This window comes from Molothrus aeneus, chromosome 13 (genome assembly GCF_037042795.1).
Source record: "Molothrus aeneus isolate 106 chromosome 13, BPBGC_Maene_1.0, whole genome shotgun sequence".
In the NCBI taxonomy this organism is placed as follows: domain Eukaryota; kingdom Metazoa; phylum Chordata; class Aves; order Passeriformes; family Icteridae; genus Molothrus; species Molothrus aeneus.
In genome coordinates, this window is record NC_089658.1 from 11966789 (window position 1) to 11986962 (window position 20174).

Here is a 20174-nt window from a genome sequence, read left to right on the forward strand (position 1 = left end):
GACACATAAGGACACATGCAATCTGTTTGGGCTGTATGAAATGAAGCGACCAGGAAGTCCAGAGCCAAGCAGCAGATATTTGTGTGGAATTCCAAAGAGAATAACTGTGTCATCAAGTGCAAAAAGGCTTTCTCTTCATTTATTAGTAAAAGGGGAAAAAATAGCTCACACTGAAAGAGTAAACACACTTTTCAGAAGGAAAACAATAGGAGAGGAATGCAAGATTTTCCTTTCATTCCTAATGAATGTTCTGGACTCAGCAAATAGGGATTAAAAGAGATTCCAGGAGCACAGAAACATTTCTGAATAAATCAGCATTGTGCATCGGCTCTGCTACAGCAAGGGGGAGTTGCACAACTTTGCAATCTGGTTGAACACTGAGCAAGTGGAGATGGACAGGAATTTGCCCATTAACCCCCACCAACACCCCATCCAGAAACCAACACAATCTATGACTGAATTGCACTCGTCTTCTCCCAGGGGTGCCCATGGCCAGCCCCAGCCATCCTCAGGAGCTGAGATTTGACAGCCAGGATTCAGCAGGAGCAGCCAGCAAACCCCAGTGCTGGGCAGTGAGTGGTGACAGGAGTGTTAGAAATAAAAATCCATCTGCTCTCCTCAGTCAGAGCCTGCCATGGCCACAGAGGGTAAAATGCGTACACATGTGTGTAATTTTCTCATTCCGAACAATTTTTTCTAAGATACTAAAAAAAACTTTCCAAAAGCACCTGTCAAGTGCATACATCCTAATTCATAGTTATAGATGTACCTGAAATGTAAACCACTATATCTAAATCTTGTTACACTGAAAGGGAAGTTCAATTTGCTTTGGAGGAAAAGCTTGGATACACCTAAAGCTGCCTGTGCTCCACTGTGCCATCAAACTGCTTTTCTAAGTCAGGTCCCAGCTGCCATCCAGACAATGTGGTTTTTGAGAACTGATGAACTTAAACTCTGAGAACACTCCTAAAAATATGTTATTTTAAATAATGCACCAGATATTTTTCCACACACCAGTATGCTGGTGGAAGACAGTGTTGGCCAATTACTACTTCATTATTTATCCACATGTCTCTATAATTCATGGAATGCAATTTTGTGGTATTTCAGATAACAGCATGGCAAGGATTAGCCTTTTGACTGCAAACAATAGCAACACTGAAAGTCACACTTCCATGGATGAATTTCTGCAGTATTTCCATTATAAACATTGATGGCAAAATGATGAGAAGCTCGCATTAAAACACCACAGCAGCCTAAAAAAACCAAGTGCAATTTACTTTTATAAACATGTGCAAAACCCATCAATTCCTTCCTGTAGCATCACTGGGGGAAAAAAGTGTAATGTTCAAAAGTCACATTCTATTTCCCTAATTCCAGCATTTGAAAAAAAACCCAGCAGGCTACTGGACTATAATATGGGGTCTAGATTTGAGAGCAAGAATTGCAGTGATGGAGATAGCCTGGTTTTGGAGACCATTTCTGCCCTCCTTGTTGATTCTTTGAAATGTGTTGTCTGGTGCCCAGGAGCCCCTGTAAGTTTTGACACAACCTCTTCATCAACCACCCCAGATCTTGCTCCATCTGTGTGTGCCCAGCTGACAGATGTCTCTTTCCACAAACTCCTGTATTGAAACACTTCTCCCTACAAGGCAGATTTTGTGTCTGTGTGTGTGTTCTGCAGACACTCTCTTAGTGCCTCATAAAAAAAAGCCTACATAAATTGAGATAAACACAAAAAATATAATGGCTACAGTTGGGTAAATAGCAAATATTCTCAACAGTCTGTGTGCCAACACAGACACTGTTTTGGCCACAGAAGTATTTACAGTCCACACCATAAATCCATGTTTGCTAAATTTCTGTGCTGCACAAGTCCCCAAACCTGTATTGGACAAGCTGAGGAATGTGCTGTATGTGTGTCTGTATGTAGCCAGGGCTGCACAGCAATTATTGTACCCTCCTTAATGCTCAGCCCATCTAATCCTCTGTGTGTGTATGAATATGCTTCTTAAATCTTTGGGGGATGGCTTGAAAATAAATTGGAATAAGCAACCTGTGGGAACAATGTCTTGGAAAACCATCTTTTTTAATGTGAATCATATGCTATTCCTCAATCTGCTAATAAAAATACCCAATATAGACTCTGAGTGCATCTGAAACTATCCAATTAACTGCTAAAACTGCACATTGAGATGTTTCCCTCTTTTTTTATTTTTTTTTTCCCATGTGAAAGAACTTTGTGACTTTGAAAGAGTGGAACTATTTGGACATCTCAGGAACATAATAAAGCCTCTGTGCTGGGAGAACTGGCAGGACTGGCACATACCTAAACCCAAGGTGGAGGAAATGCTTGCTGCCCAGTTTGGTCATTGCTTTCCTGGCCAAGTCATCCAAGTTTCTGGATCCTTCATCATTCACTGCGACCGACAGGATCATGCCATTTGCAACTCTCCCCAAATACTGAGCCAGGCGGACACTTTCCTCTTTTGCTCTGTAGGTATCAAACCTGAAATGATCAAAAACACCCATAAACATTTACTGCAGCAATCACCACACCTTTATGCACTGAAAAGCAAGTGCTATAAAGAAAGAACTCTTTTGTACTGCTCACTGTAATATTACCCTGCTGCAAAAGCACTTGTCTAGCAGGGTGTCTGTTAAACCAAATTGATGAAACTCTAATTGACAAACTGCAAGGTATAACACTGCTCACTCTGTGGTTTTGGAGATGGCTGCTCCAGGAGGAATTGTACAGACATGCAATTACACACCCATTTGAACAAGATGCTGAAATGTGTGTGCTTGAGTTTGCTGAGATGCTGTCCCCAGCCTGCCCCCCAAGATCCTCACATCCAGGCAGCCAGAGGGTCACTCACCGATCGGAATGGACAACTGCCCCTGTCTTTGGGTCAATGACATGGACAATGACACCCCGGTGGCCCCAGCTCCTCTCGAAGTAATATCCACCTTCTTCCATGCCACCAGGATGGAGAGTCTTGTTTAGGAAAGTCCAGGAGAGCTTTTTCTTTCCATGGATCTCAAGAGTGCCACCTTTGCTGACTCCAAGGTACTTCTGTCCAAAGTAAGGATTTGGCTGGGTGCCGTCATCAGCTCTGAAGCAGGAAGGGAGGAAAGGGACCAGGTTTGGGTTTGTTCTGAGTCAAGGAACCTCTCTCCTTGTGCTGCCAAGACCCAAGGAGAGAAGGTTCAAAGTTTGCTGTGCATTTCTTTCAGGTATTCCAAGAATCAGGAGCTGCCCCCATTGTACAGAAAATCAATTATATTAAAAATAGTAGCAGCTACCAAGGACTAAAAGCAATCTGGAACATAGCTTATACATGCTTTATTCATTATATCCAAGCCAGAGGAAGCCTGGATACCAGACTGAATGGGATTTCTGTGTTTTGAATTCTGGAGGCAGGCAAGACCCTAGCCAGGAGCTAAGAGGTCCAGTGGTTATTAAATGTTAATTTAGCATCCTTGAAATTTTAAGAGATCCTGTACCAATCTGCAAGACAAATGTATTATCCTTCAGCTCACAATTCCCATACAGAAAGAAAGGAGGTTTAGAGAGGAGAACTTTCAGACAAAAATAACTCCTCAGGTTTTAAGCCTATTCTGGAAAATCAGTTTGAGTTGTGGGAAGGTGCATGCTGATTCTCTAGCATGCCCAAACACCCCAGTGCTCATATCCCAGTAGAAGAGAAAAAAATCCCAAACCTGCATCAATTTTTGTTGACCATTTAAATTGTTTAAAAAGTTACTGAACTTTTCACAGAGTGCTGATGATAAGTATACCTGAGAACATGCAATTTTAAGGAACATTTTCATTCCCCGACGTGGAAGAGAGATGCCAGAAGGTTCTAAGGTAGTATTTTATCATGCATACGTACCGCCCATATAGGATGATAACCACATTGCCTTGGTAAGGGCACAGCTCACTGCCAATGTGCAGCTCTCCATCATTTTCAATGAGTATGTGTCTTGTACGCAGAATGATGGGCTGCGCATCATCTTTGATCACCAGTTTTCCTAAATAGAGAAGGTTATGACATTTGCTTTATCACCCAGCAGTTCTTGTGAGGTTGTGGTATCACTGTGCTAAACCCAATGCTGAGCTGACGTCTCAGTTTTTGAAAAATTCTCTTCATACACCCCAAAACAGCTCTCAATACAATTCCTGAAAACATTGGTTTTTATTCAGTCCAGGTCCTGAAGAGTGCCAATAAGATTTACATGGAAGAGGACTAATTCAAAACTGGGAGTTAAGATGAATGGAAGCTATTCATGCCAGCAACACTATGGCTCTGTCCTTGGAGGCAAAGAGGGACATAAGCATCTGCCCTGTCCTGAGGCCCTGATAACACAACTACTGTGGTGTGATGCTATTGGGCCAGTGGTTTGGTAAAAAAAATGTTTTTGAAGCAGATTGCAGAAGTAGAACTGATCATTACACTGAGCTACTCATGTAAATTCTCCAGACAGGACAGAAATTAGCCCAGGTACAATGGCTAAAGAATCTCAGCACCTCAGCTACCACCCAGCCCTGTACTGAGGTAAAGCTGTGTTTGCCCAGTTGCCACCCACTTCTCAGCAAAAAGCAAGAAGCTCTCCCAGCACAATCCACAGGGATTTAAACAGTCTCAGTGGAGAGCAGGGTGCAGGCAGCCTTGGAGCAGCAGGTTTTACCTCCATCAGTGATGTGGATGGAGTGCACAGTTGCAGAAGAAGAGAGCAGCACCTTCCTGCCGTTGCGGATTTCAACGCGGTTTTCTTCGTTGTGACCTGGGTTCCACACTTCTAACTCAGGCTCTCTGTCAGGACATGTGACAGCTGCTTCTGCTGGGCAAAGATGGAGAGAGAGGACAATCAGTGTTTGTTGGGAGGGAGACAGGAAGCTCTGCACCTGGGCATCTTTACAGTATCATTCAGCATCAGCCTCTTGGCTGACTCCCCGGAGCACAGCAGTACCTCAGTGCACCAGGGCACATGTGGGTCACGACCAAAAGAAAACAAACAACAGCTTCAGCTCTATGGTTTTCTGTTTTCTGGAAGAATGGAAAAACCCAATGCAAAGGAGCCTTGCAGGGGATGCAGTTTCTAGAAAACTACTGAAAAGGCACTTTCACTGAGCCCTTCCTGAAGTGACATGTATCTCTGTTCATACCATCTATACACAAAGCCCAGGGAAGCTGTTGATAAAAGGATAAAACTGCTACCTTTAAAAAGGCCCCCAAAAACCTGCTTTGTTTAATATAAAAATGCTAAAATATGTTTGCATTATATATTTTCACTGGAGATAGAAAGAAAAAGAGATCAAACTAACATGGAAACACCAAGGACCAAGCAATTACCAGTACATCCAGCAACAGAGAGCAACAGGAACCTCACAAGTGTGCCTGGGTTTGTGAGCTTTTCCAGGCAGAAGCAATGAGGATTCATTCACTTTGGGATCACACATGTGCAGTCTCCACACACCAATTTGATGATGGGCTGCCATGACGTGTTAGTCTGAACAGCTCTCATACCACATGCAGGAGTCTCATGTTGCAAATATTTATTTCAGATAAAATATTTCCCTGGTAAAACTTCAGTTGATATGTGAGCCTCTAATCAACAAATATGATATGTCTTACTGTAATCAACAAAACTGTGAGTGAGAGTCTCAAGTGTGATGCATATTTTCTGAGGGTAGAACCCTTTCTAATCCCAGGAAGCTGAGGTCAGTGGAAGTTTGAACAATGAGTCCTTTGCCTTCAGAAAGGGCTGGGAGTTCTCACCAGCTCTACAATTTTTATCCCTTTAAACAAAAACACCATGGAGGAAAGCACAGGACCAACAAATCAGTGATGATGGGCATGGGATAAACACCTTGACCTCAGCAGAGTTATGTCTCTGGAACTTGGCATAGAAAAGTTGGGTGGGTTTTGACCCACAGGTACTAATGCCTCCAGGTAATGGAAAGGACAGTGATGTGAATCCAAGCAAGGAAACATTTTCTGCTACTGGTGCAGTCAACTGGCAGTTGTTTTGTGCTGCTACTGTGGAACTTGAAGGACATAATTCCACTGCAACCAAATCAAAATCTGTCCATCTGCATTCAGTTTCCCTTCACATTCCTCCACCAGCTTCATATCTTAAGAAAACAATAGAATTGGACCAGCCATGGGTTTAAAGACTCCAGAGCCCCAATAAATATCAATTTTCAAGGTGAGTGAGGGATGTTTCATGTGGGCTGCATAGACCTGTCTCTCTGAAGACTTTCCCCATATACATGAAGTAAATCAGAGAGGGACAATAATCTACCAGGCAGCAAGTCAGATACAGATAAACATCCAGTAGCTGATTTTGATACCACTGTGCCAGCTGGAAGCTGGAATTGCATTAATAATGTCAGAGGCACTCCCTCTGATTTACAGTAATTGAGAAAAATGAGGAGGTGTTTCTGGGTTCCTACCAGAAGCCACACAGAATTAATAAAAGTTAGAAAAGATAAATATTTCAGACATGGAATGGGGCTTGCATTGTAAATAGATGTTCAAATATAACTGCAATACACACTGACAACAATTAAAAAAAATAAATCTGTTATTTCCCTGAGAATAAGGATAATAGAAAAAATTTGCTCATCATGAGAAGTGATATAAAACCAAGAGAATCAACTCAAATGTAAATGCATCATTTATCAATTATACCTTAATTAACCAATTCAAATGTAAAGGATAAAAATCTTATTCATTTTTTCATTTACTTGACTATGCAAGGAGCTTCCTACAGTCTCAAAAGATGGCTTGTGCCCCCAGACTCATTATTTTGAAACAGAGAGGCACACAGGGAAGCCTAAGGGGAAATCAAGAGGAATTTAGGCTGATGTTTGGGATGACAAACAGCAAAAGCCAACAAGCCAGAAGCAGAGGACCCAAATTCCCAATTTCATTAACCAATTTGTAGCAGGAACTTTGCACATCACCAGCATCTGCTGTGCCAATGACACCATCAGGCTGAGCATCTTCTGCCAGCTGGTCCAGTTACCTTGACAGCTTGATTACTGCCTTCATTGTCATTTTTTAAATAAAAGTGAAAGTTCTAACCCAGCACAAGGAATTAACTGAATGTTGGCTTCTTGACCAAAAGGGCCTGAGCACGACAATGAGAGGTTGCTCCATGCAGCTGCAGTGTTGGGCATATGGGCTCTTTGTTCCAAACAAATACAACCCTCCAAACTAGCTGTACATAGAATATGTAAATCAAGCTCCCCTTTCCCCCTTCCCTAAAATGCTTAGTAAAAAAACAGCTTGGAGGAGACAAAACCCAAGGGACAGGGACGTCCCAGGTCAGAGCTTTTTGCTCTCCACATCTGGGCTTGAGGAATGCAGGAGAATGCTCGCTTTCACCTCCCTCAGCCACAGCTATTAGACCTGAGGTTTCTTTTGCTATTTCTTTGTGGCAGTTTGTTGGGTTTGTGTTTGGTTTAGGGATGTGTGGCAGAGTCTGAGGCATTGCTGAGGGTACTTTCACCTGCTCAGAAGTTTTAGTCTTTGACACTCCAGCTGCCCTTGGCTGGGTAAATTGGCACACCAGAAAACTGCTTTTCTCCTCAGTTTTTTCACTCTTTCCTTGACTCTTTTTATACAAAGAGTTAAAAGCTGATCAATTTAAACCTATTTAAAAAAGCATTACAAACCATACCCTTTTTCCCCATGGCAAGAAAACTTACCTGTGCTTACTGAAGAGACTACAAACAGAAAAAACCCCAAACTTCCAGCCAGACACTTGGAGGTAGGTAGAGCCATTTTTCAGGATCTTCAATTCTCTCTATGGATAACTGTGAAAAAAGAATATCAGGAAAATGTCACTTTTTTTTCTCAGCTCATTCACTGCACAAAAAAAAAAAAAAAATATATAAAGAAAGAAGAAGAGGTTAAATCCAGTTTTATGCCAGACCACATCCACTCCCGTTCAGCTCAATGGCTGAAAACACCTTTGCACTGATTCAGGACCAGCCTGAACAGAGCAAGGAGCCATGGGCAGCTCCTCACCCTTTGTTTGGTTTAGGATCAACCCACTCGGGAATCCAAATAGACACTCAGAGAGCAGCCACCAGCTGTAACCAAAAACGCCTTAGGAATGTGGCATAAACACATCCAGTGTCAGGCCTCTCTAGGGCTGCATATTCACGTGTGCTAGAAAGTAATGAAACACAACAGAGAAGGCGTTTGCAGAGTGACAAATTTTCGTGGAGTAACCTTTCAGTGGCACCTCTCTCCCCCAGAAATACCCACACATTTTAGGCAGTGGTGTTCTGTGTAACCCCCAGATAAACTGTACTCACACTTCCAACCTGAAGCATGCAGTTTCTTAGATTTCAGATCTAAGAAAATATTGTCTGTTTAGTGTGCCAGCTCAGAATTTTCTTGCAGAAACCAAAAGCTGCTTTTGAAACCAGTCTACCTAATGTTGTTTTTGTTTCTTCCGTAGCCAACCCCCAGCAAAAACAAACAAGCAGTGTCATGAAAGTCAAAGTTAGAATTAATGTGATTGTCTCTGGTCTCCAGTGATTGATTCTGCAGCTCTGCCCCGGGCTCATGACAATTTATTGACATGTGTATTCACAGGGAGGCAAGGACACCCCTTCTGTACTCATAAGGCACTGTTTAAAATTCACATGTAGTCCTTGGAGTCTTTAGGTTTTATCATATAAGCCAGTGTCTGGGGAATATCAAAGACATTTTTTTGTAGCTGTCATGTCACATCCCACTGCTGAAACTGGATAAATGTATGCATCACACAGTTTAGTTCAACACAAAAAAAAAAAAAAAACCACTGAAAAACAATTCCAGGGTACCCCAATTCCTTTAGGGCAAAAACAAATGCTATTTTTCATGTCACTTGTTAAACAACAACAAAAGCAACAACAAAAACACAAGAAAAAGGATGAAAGAAGCCAGGATTTATTATGGAGCAAATTTTGTAGTGTATATGTAAAACACATCTGTGCGGTTCATAAAAGGTGTCACAGCTCAAAGTACAATGACAGGTTCAAAACACATGTAATCCAATGATTGCAGTAAAAATAGCACCAGGACCAGATTTTACAGGAAATATTTTGCCAGGGAAATATTTGTTTGCTTTGGTGTAGTGTATTTGACAGCCCTGAGCTCTGGAAACAGCATAGTCTCAGGGCTTGGTAGAGTCTATCAGGTGCTGAAATGCTGTTAGAGAGCAGTGGAAGAGAGGAATGCACTTAGCAGTGCTATAACTTTGAATGATGCACATTATCAGAGAGCAGCGCCGTCGCCATGGAATTTGTGCCAGAGCCGGGCTGCACGTGTCTGACATTTTAACAGCATTCACCACCAGCTTTGGATAAGCCAGAGCTCTTTCAAAGAAACATTATTAGAGGTACACCCAAAGTACAGCAGTCACCATTAAAATGCCAGGATTTATTAGTGATTATTGCACAGCCTGATCTGCAGACCCAGTCATTAGGCTCTGCTGGAATGATTGAGGAAGAACTAAACAAGAGGCAATACCACAGGATGGTCATTGCAGAGGAGCAGCATTTCTCACAGTGTGCACACAACTATGTGTTAGTGCTCTATAAAGCCAGATTCCAACCAGTGAGGTTTTGGTCATAAAATATACTCAGATGATATAAGGTTTCACAGGAATAAAAAGAAGGGACTGTTTTTCTGACAGTGGCATGCATTTGCTCACCTATTGCTGTGTAGGTAGCAAAGAAATGTTTTTGTTCTGGCCCATTAAAACCTCAAAGGAGCTTTTTTGAAACCTTACCTGTGATACAGACCTGTAGCAAACTAGTAGGAAACTACATCAAGTAATTTCTCAGCCTTTGCTCTCTTTAGAGCCAGGAACTGCACAGTACTCACCATCAGGTTGTGGAAAATGGCTTCTGATTTTATATCCCTTGTTGCTCACCAGGGACTGCTTCTCTGATTGCATCCATCTTCATCAGCAGAGCTCAAAACAAGCAATCAGACACTGGGAAGACATGTCATTTTCAGAGGCATCAGCTGTGTGCCAGGGCTCCGATGTTTTCACAGTGTCTGATCTGCCCCAGCCCAAAGAATCTCCTGCTTATTTTGTGACTGAGGCAGGGTGTTTGATTCCGAGTTCATTGCAGTGTTAGTATTAACTGGCACTTGCCTTGGAAAGGCTGGAAGCCAAGAGGGCCAAGAGGATCTGACTCCTCTGATTCAGCTCTGACTAACACCAGGCTGGAAAAACGCTGCTCGGAGGATAATCTCAGGAATTTTCCTTCCAAACCTCTCCATTCAGCATCTTTCCCAAATACTGGGTCCAAGCAGTGGCGTGTCTGGTTTGATTGTTCAGTATGAGAGGAGGAAGAGATAGTGACTGCCCTGGTCCCTGTGGTGCAGGAGCAGGCTCAGGAGCAGTTATCTCCTGCCAGGCAGCGCTTCCCTGGCTCAGCAATGGGAGCCCAGGGGATGCAGCCACGCATCCTTGAGCAGGCTCCAGCTCTGATGTAACCACCAGTGTCAACAAATCTCCCTGCAGACTGGGGCTCTCACAGCACAAGGGCTATGCAAGTGGCTGCCTAAGCCTCACATCTCCAGCCTTCCTCAAATACCATCTGGGACTTCTCTCTTGGGCGAGAAAAGCTTTTATATCTAGCCATTAAAAGCTGCCTGGCAATGGCAAGTGGGACTCATATCCTTGGATCTGGCAAGGCAGACTCTCTGAAATGATTCCCAGCTGCTGAACCTTTCCAAAAAGTGAACAATAGCAGCAGACAATGCTAAAAGTAGATGCAGGAAACCATCAGTCCTCAGCTGGCTGCTACCAGGTGTCAGCAGCGATGCTGTACTAGAAAGCACAGTGCAGAGGAATCCCTTCCACCACCCTGCCCACGGCTTTAGTGCTGGAGGCAACACACTGAGGACAATTCCGAGAACAAAACAGTGAAGAAATGCTCTGAGGAAGCTGGATCCTCACATGGTGGGGTCACACAGACACCCTGAATCTGAAGGGTCAGAGCAGAGCTTTGGGTCATTCAGAAACACCCACCGTGACTCGCCCCCTTGCACAACTCTGGACCAACCACCCAAACCTGGCAACAAAATTTTTTTAAGTTACCCCCAATACTGGGTGTTTAGAAGTGCTTTTTAAGACTGAACTGACACTCTTTGGAGGATGCACCTTCAGCATCTGCTGGAGGCTTCTCCTTTCATTTTGTCAAGCAGGGCGTAATGGGATCATTCACAAACCATTAAAAAATGAGGCAAGGACTGGAAAAAAGCAGCAGCTACCTGATGTCTCCTGAAAAAGATGTCAAACAGGGGCAGCAAACCATGTGGCTCCTGTTGCTGCTACTGCCCAGTGAAAGAGACCACCAACCTGCATGGGGGCAAAGCAGGGATCCAGCACCATCCCCAGAGAACAGGGAATGCTCACAGGGAAAAAAAGCCTTTTACATGATGGGGAGTGAACTCCCAGCAGACACTAAAGTGGCCCAGGGGCCCCTCTGCAAGGGAGATGCTCTCAGAGACCCTGAGGGGTCAGTGCCAGGGCCGTGGTGCTCCAAGCCCAGACCCTCCCACAGCCACCCCTGATGCTGAGGCTGCAGCAGTTTCTGGTCTGAAGCCTTGCTGCATCTTTCCTCATGCATATGCAGGGAGGCCAACATCGATTTGGAAGCTGATCCTGAGAGAGGGAGGAGCTGTTGAATTAACGCCTCTGCTCCCTTCTTGCTGACACTGCATGGCAGCAGGTCCCCTCGCCCTGCTCGTGGAATTTCGCATTTTAGCCCCCACTGGGAAGATGGATTTGAGGTGCACATTTGCTTTTCTGACCTGAGAACATGCCAGCCCTTGCTACAGTGACATACAGAGGGGATTTTCACACACCCAGCCGCAGGCACAGCCAAAGCCTTCAGAAAATAAACACACGAATTTCTGGGGATTGCTAATGGAAATGCTGTTCAGTCCCAGAGCATGGCAGAGCATAGCTGCCTCTGCTCCACATCTTTTTCTTCTGCTTGCCACCCACACATCAGCTGCTCGTTTTTACTAGCAAGAGGAGGAGGATTAAACTCAGGAACAGACTTTAATTCTCAATGAATCAATACTGGAGTCAAAAGCAACATTCTGACTGTTTTCCCAGTGAACCTTGGTTTCTTATAAATTTATCTAATAACTTTCCCAACAAGAAGGTTCTGCTCACATATTCTGTATAAACATCACTGCAAATTCCTTGGTTCCTAATGTCCATAAAAATAGATTCTGAATGAGAAGCAGGAGTTAGAGGAAATTTTTACAATGAATAAATTAAAGAAAAAGAAGGTGTTTGCTAATTTGTTGTAATATTGGCAAACTATTTTGAGACAGAAATAAAAGGGGAAAAGTAGGGGTTTTAAAGCTATACTTTTTTTAAGAATTTACTCTTTTTTTTTTTTTTAAGGCTTACTGACTTTGAAGAGGAAAGGAAGCAATTTTTGGCTCTGTTTAAATAAAATCATTTGCAATTCCCATCACTCCACCCATCTGAGGCTGACTCTCAGTTTCACATGCTTTCGAAGTGCTCAGCATTTCACTGAATTCAACCCTCCTCCACCACATGAAGTTTTCAAAGCACCAAAGCAGTGGAGAGCTGAGCCCCATTTGCTGAGGCTCAGGGTGCACTGACTCTGCTGTGCCTGCTGCCAGCCAAGCTCGTGCTTCCAGGGGATGCCAGAAATGCAGAAATGCTCTGGGGATGACCAGAATGGCCACATACCCCGACTGAACGGGATGTGCTGGACACACCTGGATTAGCTGTGAGCCCACAAGGACACACACAGTCCCTGTGGGCTCCAGCACAGTGTTTGGATATCCTCAGGAAATCCCAGGAGGAACAGGGCAGCTTCCTTCCAACACAACACCCATGCAGCACTTACCCCACAGCTTCATTCCCACAGGCTCCTGGTGTGTGCCAAGCTAGCAGCAGCCTCTGAACACATCCCCTTGGATGTCCCTGCAGTCCCTGGAGGAACAGTACCCTCTGCAGAGCGCCCCTGGTCAGAGGGCTTTCTCCCTCCCAAGGCAAGGAAAGTGAGTGCTGTGGCTGAAGAGGATCACAGCATCCTGAATCCTCTTCAAACTGCTGCTTTTAACTACCCAAATAACTGCATCAGGATGTAAATATTTTTCTTTTTGCTTTTGTGGTACTTCACTGTTTGCATCTGGCTCGCCACGACTCCACGCCTTCCTCTCCAGGACATTTGCCATTTGCTCTCCTTCTGGGGCGGGAGGAGGAATAGAGATTTTTCAGAGGTTTAGGCACATTCCTCTCCTTCCTTCACCAGGCTCTTCCTTTGCCAATTGTTTAGTCTCAGCCTGGGGTTAGAGCTCTGCAAAGTTTTATTGGGATCCAGGGTCTGGACATGTCACAGATTATCAAATAAATCTCCCAGAAGCTAAAAGCTTGCTCTGTGAGTACTTGTTCCAGTGCTGGGCTTATGCTTACCAGCCAAAAATATCTTGCTTTTTTCCCCCTGTGCAGCATCAGAAATCACAACAATTAGGTATTAATAGGAGTTCCAAAAGACTTCAGGGATCTCCCCAGAGGGTCAGTGCCAGCTGCTCAGGCTATTGTACCATTCTCTTTCCCATGATGTCCCTTGCATCATGATTTATCTTACCTTTAATGGGCAGCATCACTGATTTCTCCACACTTTCTGCCAAGCCAGGACCTCTTCCCAGCCAAACCCAACTCTCACCTCTCCCACCTGGTGTGGGGATGGGTTTCCTTTTCTGCCTGTAAACCTTCTGGGTGTCCTCTCAGCCTACATCCCAGAACCATGGCAGAATGGGTGTGATGGAGGCAAGTTTCCCATCCAAGGCATTCAGTCCCCACTCAGAGGCACAAGTCAGCTGGCCAGCACATGGATGCCAGAGCAATCACTCACCAGGGAGCAGAAGTCTGGCCAACAAAACACTAACCTTTCCCTGAAGCAGCTTGTTTGGCCATTTCTGAGAATGCCAGAGAAACAACAGGACATCAGTTGCACAACCTTCACCTACCTGTTTGAGCAGCCCTTGTTATTCAATGGCAGGGGTGATCTGAAATCACCTGTCCCACCACTGTTGTCACCAGGTAGCATCATGTTCAAGCCCAAGTGACTCTTTCATCATTTCAGGGTCACTTTGTGCCTAGCTGCAGTCAGGGGGGCCATCAGTTTTTTTCTCACTTTGCATATAAATCTCTTATTTTTGTCTTTACGTCAAACAGCTGCAGCATAAACATAAAGCAAAGAGAATTAACCAATAATACTGACAATATTTCAGTCCTCAATGGGAGCCAAAAGTCACCACAAGCATTGCCTGAAAGGAACACAAAGCTTTACTCTAAGCAGCACATACTTTATCCTGGGTTTTGTTCCTGTAGGTCCTTAATTAAGTGTTCACATCAGTTAGACAAACATCATTTGACTAGTCATTAGCTTCAGACAGAAACACATTTGTAACTCCTTGTTGTGCTCTGAGCTCAGTTTGATTAGAAGACTTTGTCACAAGATCACTGCACACTGACCAAGCAGAGGTTGCTGAGTTCACCTAAGATGCCACAGCAGATGGACACCTTTTTTAAAAAGCAGACATTAATGGGTAAAAGCAGGAATTAAGGGAGAATTCCCTACCTTTGCTTAAGTTCATGTTTCCCTGGAATTGCTAAATTTCCACGCCAAATTTCATTTGTAGTCCCACAGTAACCACAGAGCAACACTTGCCTTTAAAACTTACCTTTGGTACCAAATCACAGATATGTTGAAACACTTCCCCCAGGGAAGGGCAGCCCACAGACTGCTCCTGTTCTTCTCTGTAAGGCACTGATTGAAAAATAAAGCTCTACCACAGAGGGTAAGGTGAGAATATATTTATTGGTTATAAAATATACAAGTGAACACCATCAGTTTGGTACAATCTGGTAAGAACAGCAGGTTTTGGTGGTGGTGCTGGGCTCTGCCTGGCTGGTGCTCCCCAGCAGTGCCCCAGGGCACCCCAGCCTTTGCAGAGATGTGCTCCAAGCAGGTCTGAGAAAAAGAAAATTTTAGTGGCTCAACAGTATTATCAGGACCCTGATATTCTTACAGCTTCAAGGGAACATAATGCTGAAGAGAAGCAGCTTTCTGATAACCAGCATAATTAAAGACTTTAATCCAGGATGGTTTGGCTTGTCCTTTATAGCCAAGCATGGCAAAACTCCCTGAAAAACAGACACAAGGAGAGGAGTGACCCTCTGGGTGTGGCAGCTCACTTACCAGCAGCACAGCTTGGGATCCCTCCACACATCATGGACCTTTCTTAGCCCTTCTTCTACTTCTTGAATTAAAATTACAGAAAATACAGGAGAAAGTGGAAGGAAGTGGGAATGAGCCTCAGTGAAATTGTAAACTTGCTGCCTCATGGATCTGCTGGTATTTCAACAAGCTAAGCCAGGTACCCAGATGTCAGTTAGCAAAAATGTTATTTTACTCTTTATTTTTAAATAAAACTGGTACTTCTACTTATCTGACTACCTGAAAATGGTTAGACACTTTGAATCCTTCTTTTATTAGTTTACATCTGTTTCATCCTGTTATGCCTTAACTATCCCTCATGTCAACTCTGCTCTGGTTCTCTGCTGTCCCAATGTACAAAGGCATTATGTATTCTTCCATTTTAATAATAATGTCTTGTGTTTATATTATGTTTTTCATTGCAAAGACTCCCAAGGCTATTTGCAGCTGGCTGGATCGAGACCATTCCTGTAAACACTCCTAATTTAAATAAAGTTTTACAAAACCAGGAAACAAGACCCTAAATCCTGATCCCGCTGGGGTCAAGAGGATTGGGGGTTTTTTTTGCATTATCCTTGGCAGAAGCAATGTGTGCTTGGGAGAAATGCTCCAGCCTGCCCTGAAATGCAGCCCCCCCAGCACAGAGCAGTCCTGGAGCTGTGAAGTCAAAATAGTCCAAATACCTGAAACAGCAGGAGGAAGCTTGTGGAGCAGAACATGATTCCCCAGACTGGAAACCAGGGCAGGCACACGGGTGAGCACCCTTGCCCTTAGGAAAGGCAAAGCAGGGGCAGCTTGAGATCAGCCAGCAGCAGCTCAGTCCCACTGCCAGCACCAGCAAGGCACCAACGTGGCAGGGACAGGACAAAACCCCAGCCAGAGTGTCCCCAGGGTGGTGCTGGCCCTGCCTGAACCAAGCTCCCAAAACAGCCAAGAGGATGGCACAGGTGGTTCAGGGAACAAAGTTTGGCAAAACAAACAAACAAACAAAAAAAAAGATTCCTTTTTAATAAAAAAATTCCTTTCAAAAGTATGCAGGGCTTTGATGAAAGAATGAAACAATAAAGTTTCAGGGCAAAAACAAAAAAGAAAACATCAAATTTTTGCTTTTCAAAGGATGAAAGAAGAAGCAGCTTCTCACGAATCAAACATGCACCGAAATGAAATCACTGCCTCTGCTGTAAAGGCCGTGTTGTCCTCCACTGGAATGGTCATAGCAATGAGCTTTGAAATTTCAACCAGAAATTGATATGAATTTCAGTTAAGCAGTGGGAGAAACATCCCCAGTCCCCTGCAACCAGCTGTCCCACCTCTGTCCCAAAAAATAAGAAGCTGGAAATACAGTCAATTTTCCATCTGATCTCTGAAATCTGCATCAAGTTAGGTTGCTGTTTTCTTGATTTCCTTAGCACTCACATTATTCATCCAAACCTGGACTCAATACCCTCTAGTTTTCCGTAGGAAACCCAGCATGGATTTTCTGGACTAATGAAACCAATGGATTTCTTGCAGCAATACAAGGTAAAATTATAATAAGGACTCTCCCAAACGATTGATTTCACCATCCTTCTATCCAAAACAATAAATAGTTCTTATTTCACTGCAGACTGCTTTCTTTTTCATCAGGTTTTCAGGTTATGATTGTTTTTCCTCACAAAGAACTGGAACTTTCAAGATGGAATCTTTATCAGATGATTCTCTCTTTTTTTTCGTTAGCAAACCAAGCTCCCTTTAGGATGAAAAATTTGCAGCATGCAATATCTCACTAGCAAAATGGAGTCAAAATCCTGAAATAACTCTCCTCTTTCTCACCATCCCTAAGCCAAGAGGTTTTCACTGGGTTTCACTGGCATATTGTGGTGGGAAGTATATTGATAAGCACTGTATAACTGCATGTACATTTTTGGATGGGATACAAACCAGTAATTCTTCTGGGCTTTCCAACCTAATTAAAAGCCAAAGAAACATGATAGAATAAATACATTTACCTCCCTTGATAATAGGCTTTGCTGAAGCTAACCTGACAAAAACTGACATTTCAGACATGCCCAGCAGGTCTCTGATATTTCTAGAGCACACAAGGATAAGTGATCTGAAAAGAAGAGCAGTAATTACTGCATGATTGCAAAATATTCCTTCATTAAGGATCTTCAAGACCTTTAAGCTCCAATACTGAAAAGTATGTAGGAGCATGCTTGACTTTAAGAACACCTAAATCCCCTTAATTTCAATCCCTTGTAAACTCTCCATTTAAATAGTCCTAGATTAAACCTGTGTTTCACATGGAAAGCCCAAATTACTTTGAGTGCATCTCTGACTTATGGGAGTGCTGAGACTCTGAAACCATCTACATCCTGGCCCTGATTCTCAATCAATCTTCAATCTTTGGTGCTCACAGATGTCCTTTCAGTCCCCAGTGAGTTGTTCCTGCAGGGAATTGCAGGCACCAGTGGTCACATTTAGCTGAATGCCTCACTGCAAAATCTTACCAGGAAAACAAACTGAATATACAGACATTGCATGGATCCGTGTCCCTTCATGCACATCTGAGACATGCACACACTCATGTGCAGAAATGCAGATGTAATAACTCAGCAGTGTGCTAATCTTTGGCCATGAACTGCTCAGAAATGCCTTGGACTGAAAGTCTGTTTTCTGGCTACTTGACCTGCTCCTGCCAGCAGCCAAGAATATAGCTATCCATCTCTGTTGTTCCATGTTTATGTGGCAGCACAGAAAGCCACAAGGAATGTGGGACAGACACAAACAGAGATGGTCCAGGCCATTGCCAGGACCCACACAAGGCAGGAGAGCCAGCAGGCAGGCAGGACTAGTCACTGGCTCCCCCAAGAAAAGTCCCACTGGAAAATCTGGCACACCTATGGTTTTCATCTGTCACAGGAGACAAAAACAATCAGTAAGAATAAACAGAAATGGACTTGTTTCCAAAATGGAAAACTGAATCACTGGCTGCCAGGAAGTGGGAGGGCATGGGGATGGGTGCAAGTGTCATTGCAAGGATCTTATCTCTCCATGCTGGAAAATGACTGGCTTATTCAGAAGAAATTGCCAGTTTTTTAGAAAACCTGTTTCTGTCTGCTCTAATCTGTACAATCCTGGGGGAGAAATGCTGCTCCTCTTATCTGGCTGATGCTTGGGATTTGTGCATTTTAATTTGTGTCAGATTTCTTCAGAGCACAGGTTTGGTTATGAAATGACATCATTTTCCTTTCTTTGTCTATCAGCCACAGGTTGCTACACGAAGTGGAGTCTCAGCAGTTTTCTTACCTCTCTTTCATGGATGTTTGAACATTTGCAGTTACTGCAAGGGCATTTCTGGTAACTGTGCCAAAGTGCTGCCTACCATGACTGCTCCTGAACATTCATCCAGCACCACGAGGAATATCCCAGTGCTGGTGAGCAGGAGCACTGTGCCATTTACCTGCAATGAGAAAAGCAGAGGTAGGGCATATGGAGGCAGGCTGAGGAGCCTTAGACTATGATCCTGCTCCTCCATAAGGGAGTTACAAGCAAGGAAAATATCTACATTTTAAAAACACCTATAATTTTAAATGTATCCAATACAGAAAAGTGTGGATAAATAAGTATGGATAAATAAAAAAGTATGGATAAATATATATATAAATACCTATAATTTTAAATGTATCATTGGTACAGATGAAGTGACATCATTGATTGTTGGTCAGTGGAAGGAGGAAGCAAAACCCCTTCTCAAAGGGGTACAAAACCATGGGCAAATGAGGTCATCAGCATCTTCTGTGGATTAGTAAGACACATATAGGAAGCCAAGAATCCTGAGAGTAAAATGCTTAGTTCAGCCTTAATACAGTTTCCTTTCATGTGGGGAAAATTACTGTCACTGGGCAAAGCAGATTTGCCCATGGAGCAAGGGAGAGGTGCTGAGACAGCAGACAGGGGAATAGAAATTACACATGCATTTTTTTGTTGTTTTCCCTGAAAATGTAAATATCCAAACCAAACTATTCCTTCTTGGAAGGCCTGTCCCAGTGCCTCAAAATTGTGGCAGAAACAGCTCTTGCTCTTCTCCTACAGCAAGAACTCCTTCCCCAGGTTACACATCTCAAGATGTGCCATGGTATTTACTTTTAGACAGCCAGGTGCTCTCTGAGCAGCCTGGCACTGGTGTGTCCTCCCAGCATCTTGGGGACAGCCCATGCTGAGAGAACAGAACCTCCACCAAGGAGAGCAACAGCACAGCAAGGTCAGGCTGTCAGAACACTGAGCCCAGGATACACAGGACTGCAGTGCACACAATTTTCCAAAGCCTGCAAGCACCAGGAAGTTCACATCCCATCAATCTGAAACATGCATATCTCCAGGGAATATAAGGCCAGGCTAAATGTGGGAGCCAAGTGTTAAAAAGTGACTTCAGCAAGATGTCAGAGGATGCTGAATGCAATATGGGGTCAAGGGTAAGGGAAACATGAATGTCCAGGCCATGGGTGGGCAAAGGGGAGTGACAAAGAGCAAACACAGACAAAATCTTTTGCCTGTCCTGGCTGTCTGACCATCCTAAGCGTGGGAAGTGTGTGAAAGTCTGGATGCAAGCACAGCAGAGAGCAACCACCCCAGCAAACAGACCCACAGGTGAGCCACTGCAAGGGGCAGCTGTGATCTGCCCTGTCCTGTCCCATCTGCACACTGCAGAGCCCCCGAGGAGCCAGCACACAGCCCTGTGGGACCTGGGGCAGGGCACACCACAGCCAGCTCACTCAGCCTTTGGGGAGCTTGGATCAAAAATTTAAAACATCTCCGACTTTTGCATTTCATTCAGCAAAACAAGAACAAAAGGTGTCCTCCTTCATTTTCCAAATGTTCTGTGCCTTTCAAGATT

At 43.9% G+C, this 20174-nt stretch overlaps 1 protein-coding gene and 1 long non-coding RNA gene across 2 annotated transcripts in view; both read right to left on the reverse strand.

Moving 5' to 3' along the window:
• CEMIP (cell migration inducing hyaluronidase 1) overlaps positions 1-7796 on the reverse strand; it is a 50540-nt gene extending 42744 nt beyond the window's left edge. The window contains exons 1-5 of the mRNA XM_066558617.1: positions 7721-7796; positions 4693-4845; positions 3897-4035; positions 2880-3116; positions 2330-2509 (exon numbers count right to left, since the gene is read on the reverse strand). Of these exons, the coding sequence (XP_066414714.1) occupies positions 2330-2509; positions 2880-3116; positions 3897-4035; positions 4693-4845; positions 7721-7796 (785 nt within the window). The remainder of the gene's footprint in view (positions 1-2329; positions 2510-2879; positions 3117-3896; positions 4036-4692; positions 4846-7720) is intronic.
• A 7084-nt stretch (positions 7797-14880) lies between these two features.
• LOC136562264 (uncharacterized) overlaps positions 14881-20174 on the reverse strand; it is a 33775-nt gene continuing 28481 nt past the window's right edge. Inside the window, exons 7-8 of the long non-coding RNA XR_010784489.1 lie at positions 18587-18740; positions 14881-15225 (exon numbers count right to left, since the gene is read on the reverse strand). This is a non-coding gene — a long non-coding RNA (uncharacterized lncRNA). The remainder of the gene's footprint in view (positions 15226-18586; positions 18741-20174) is intronic.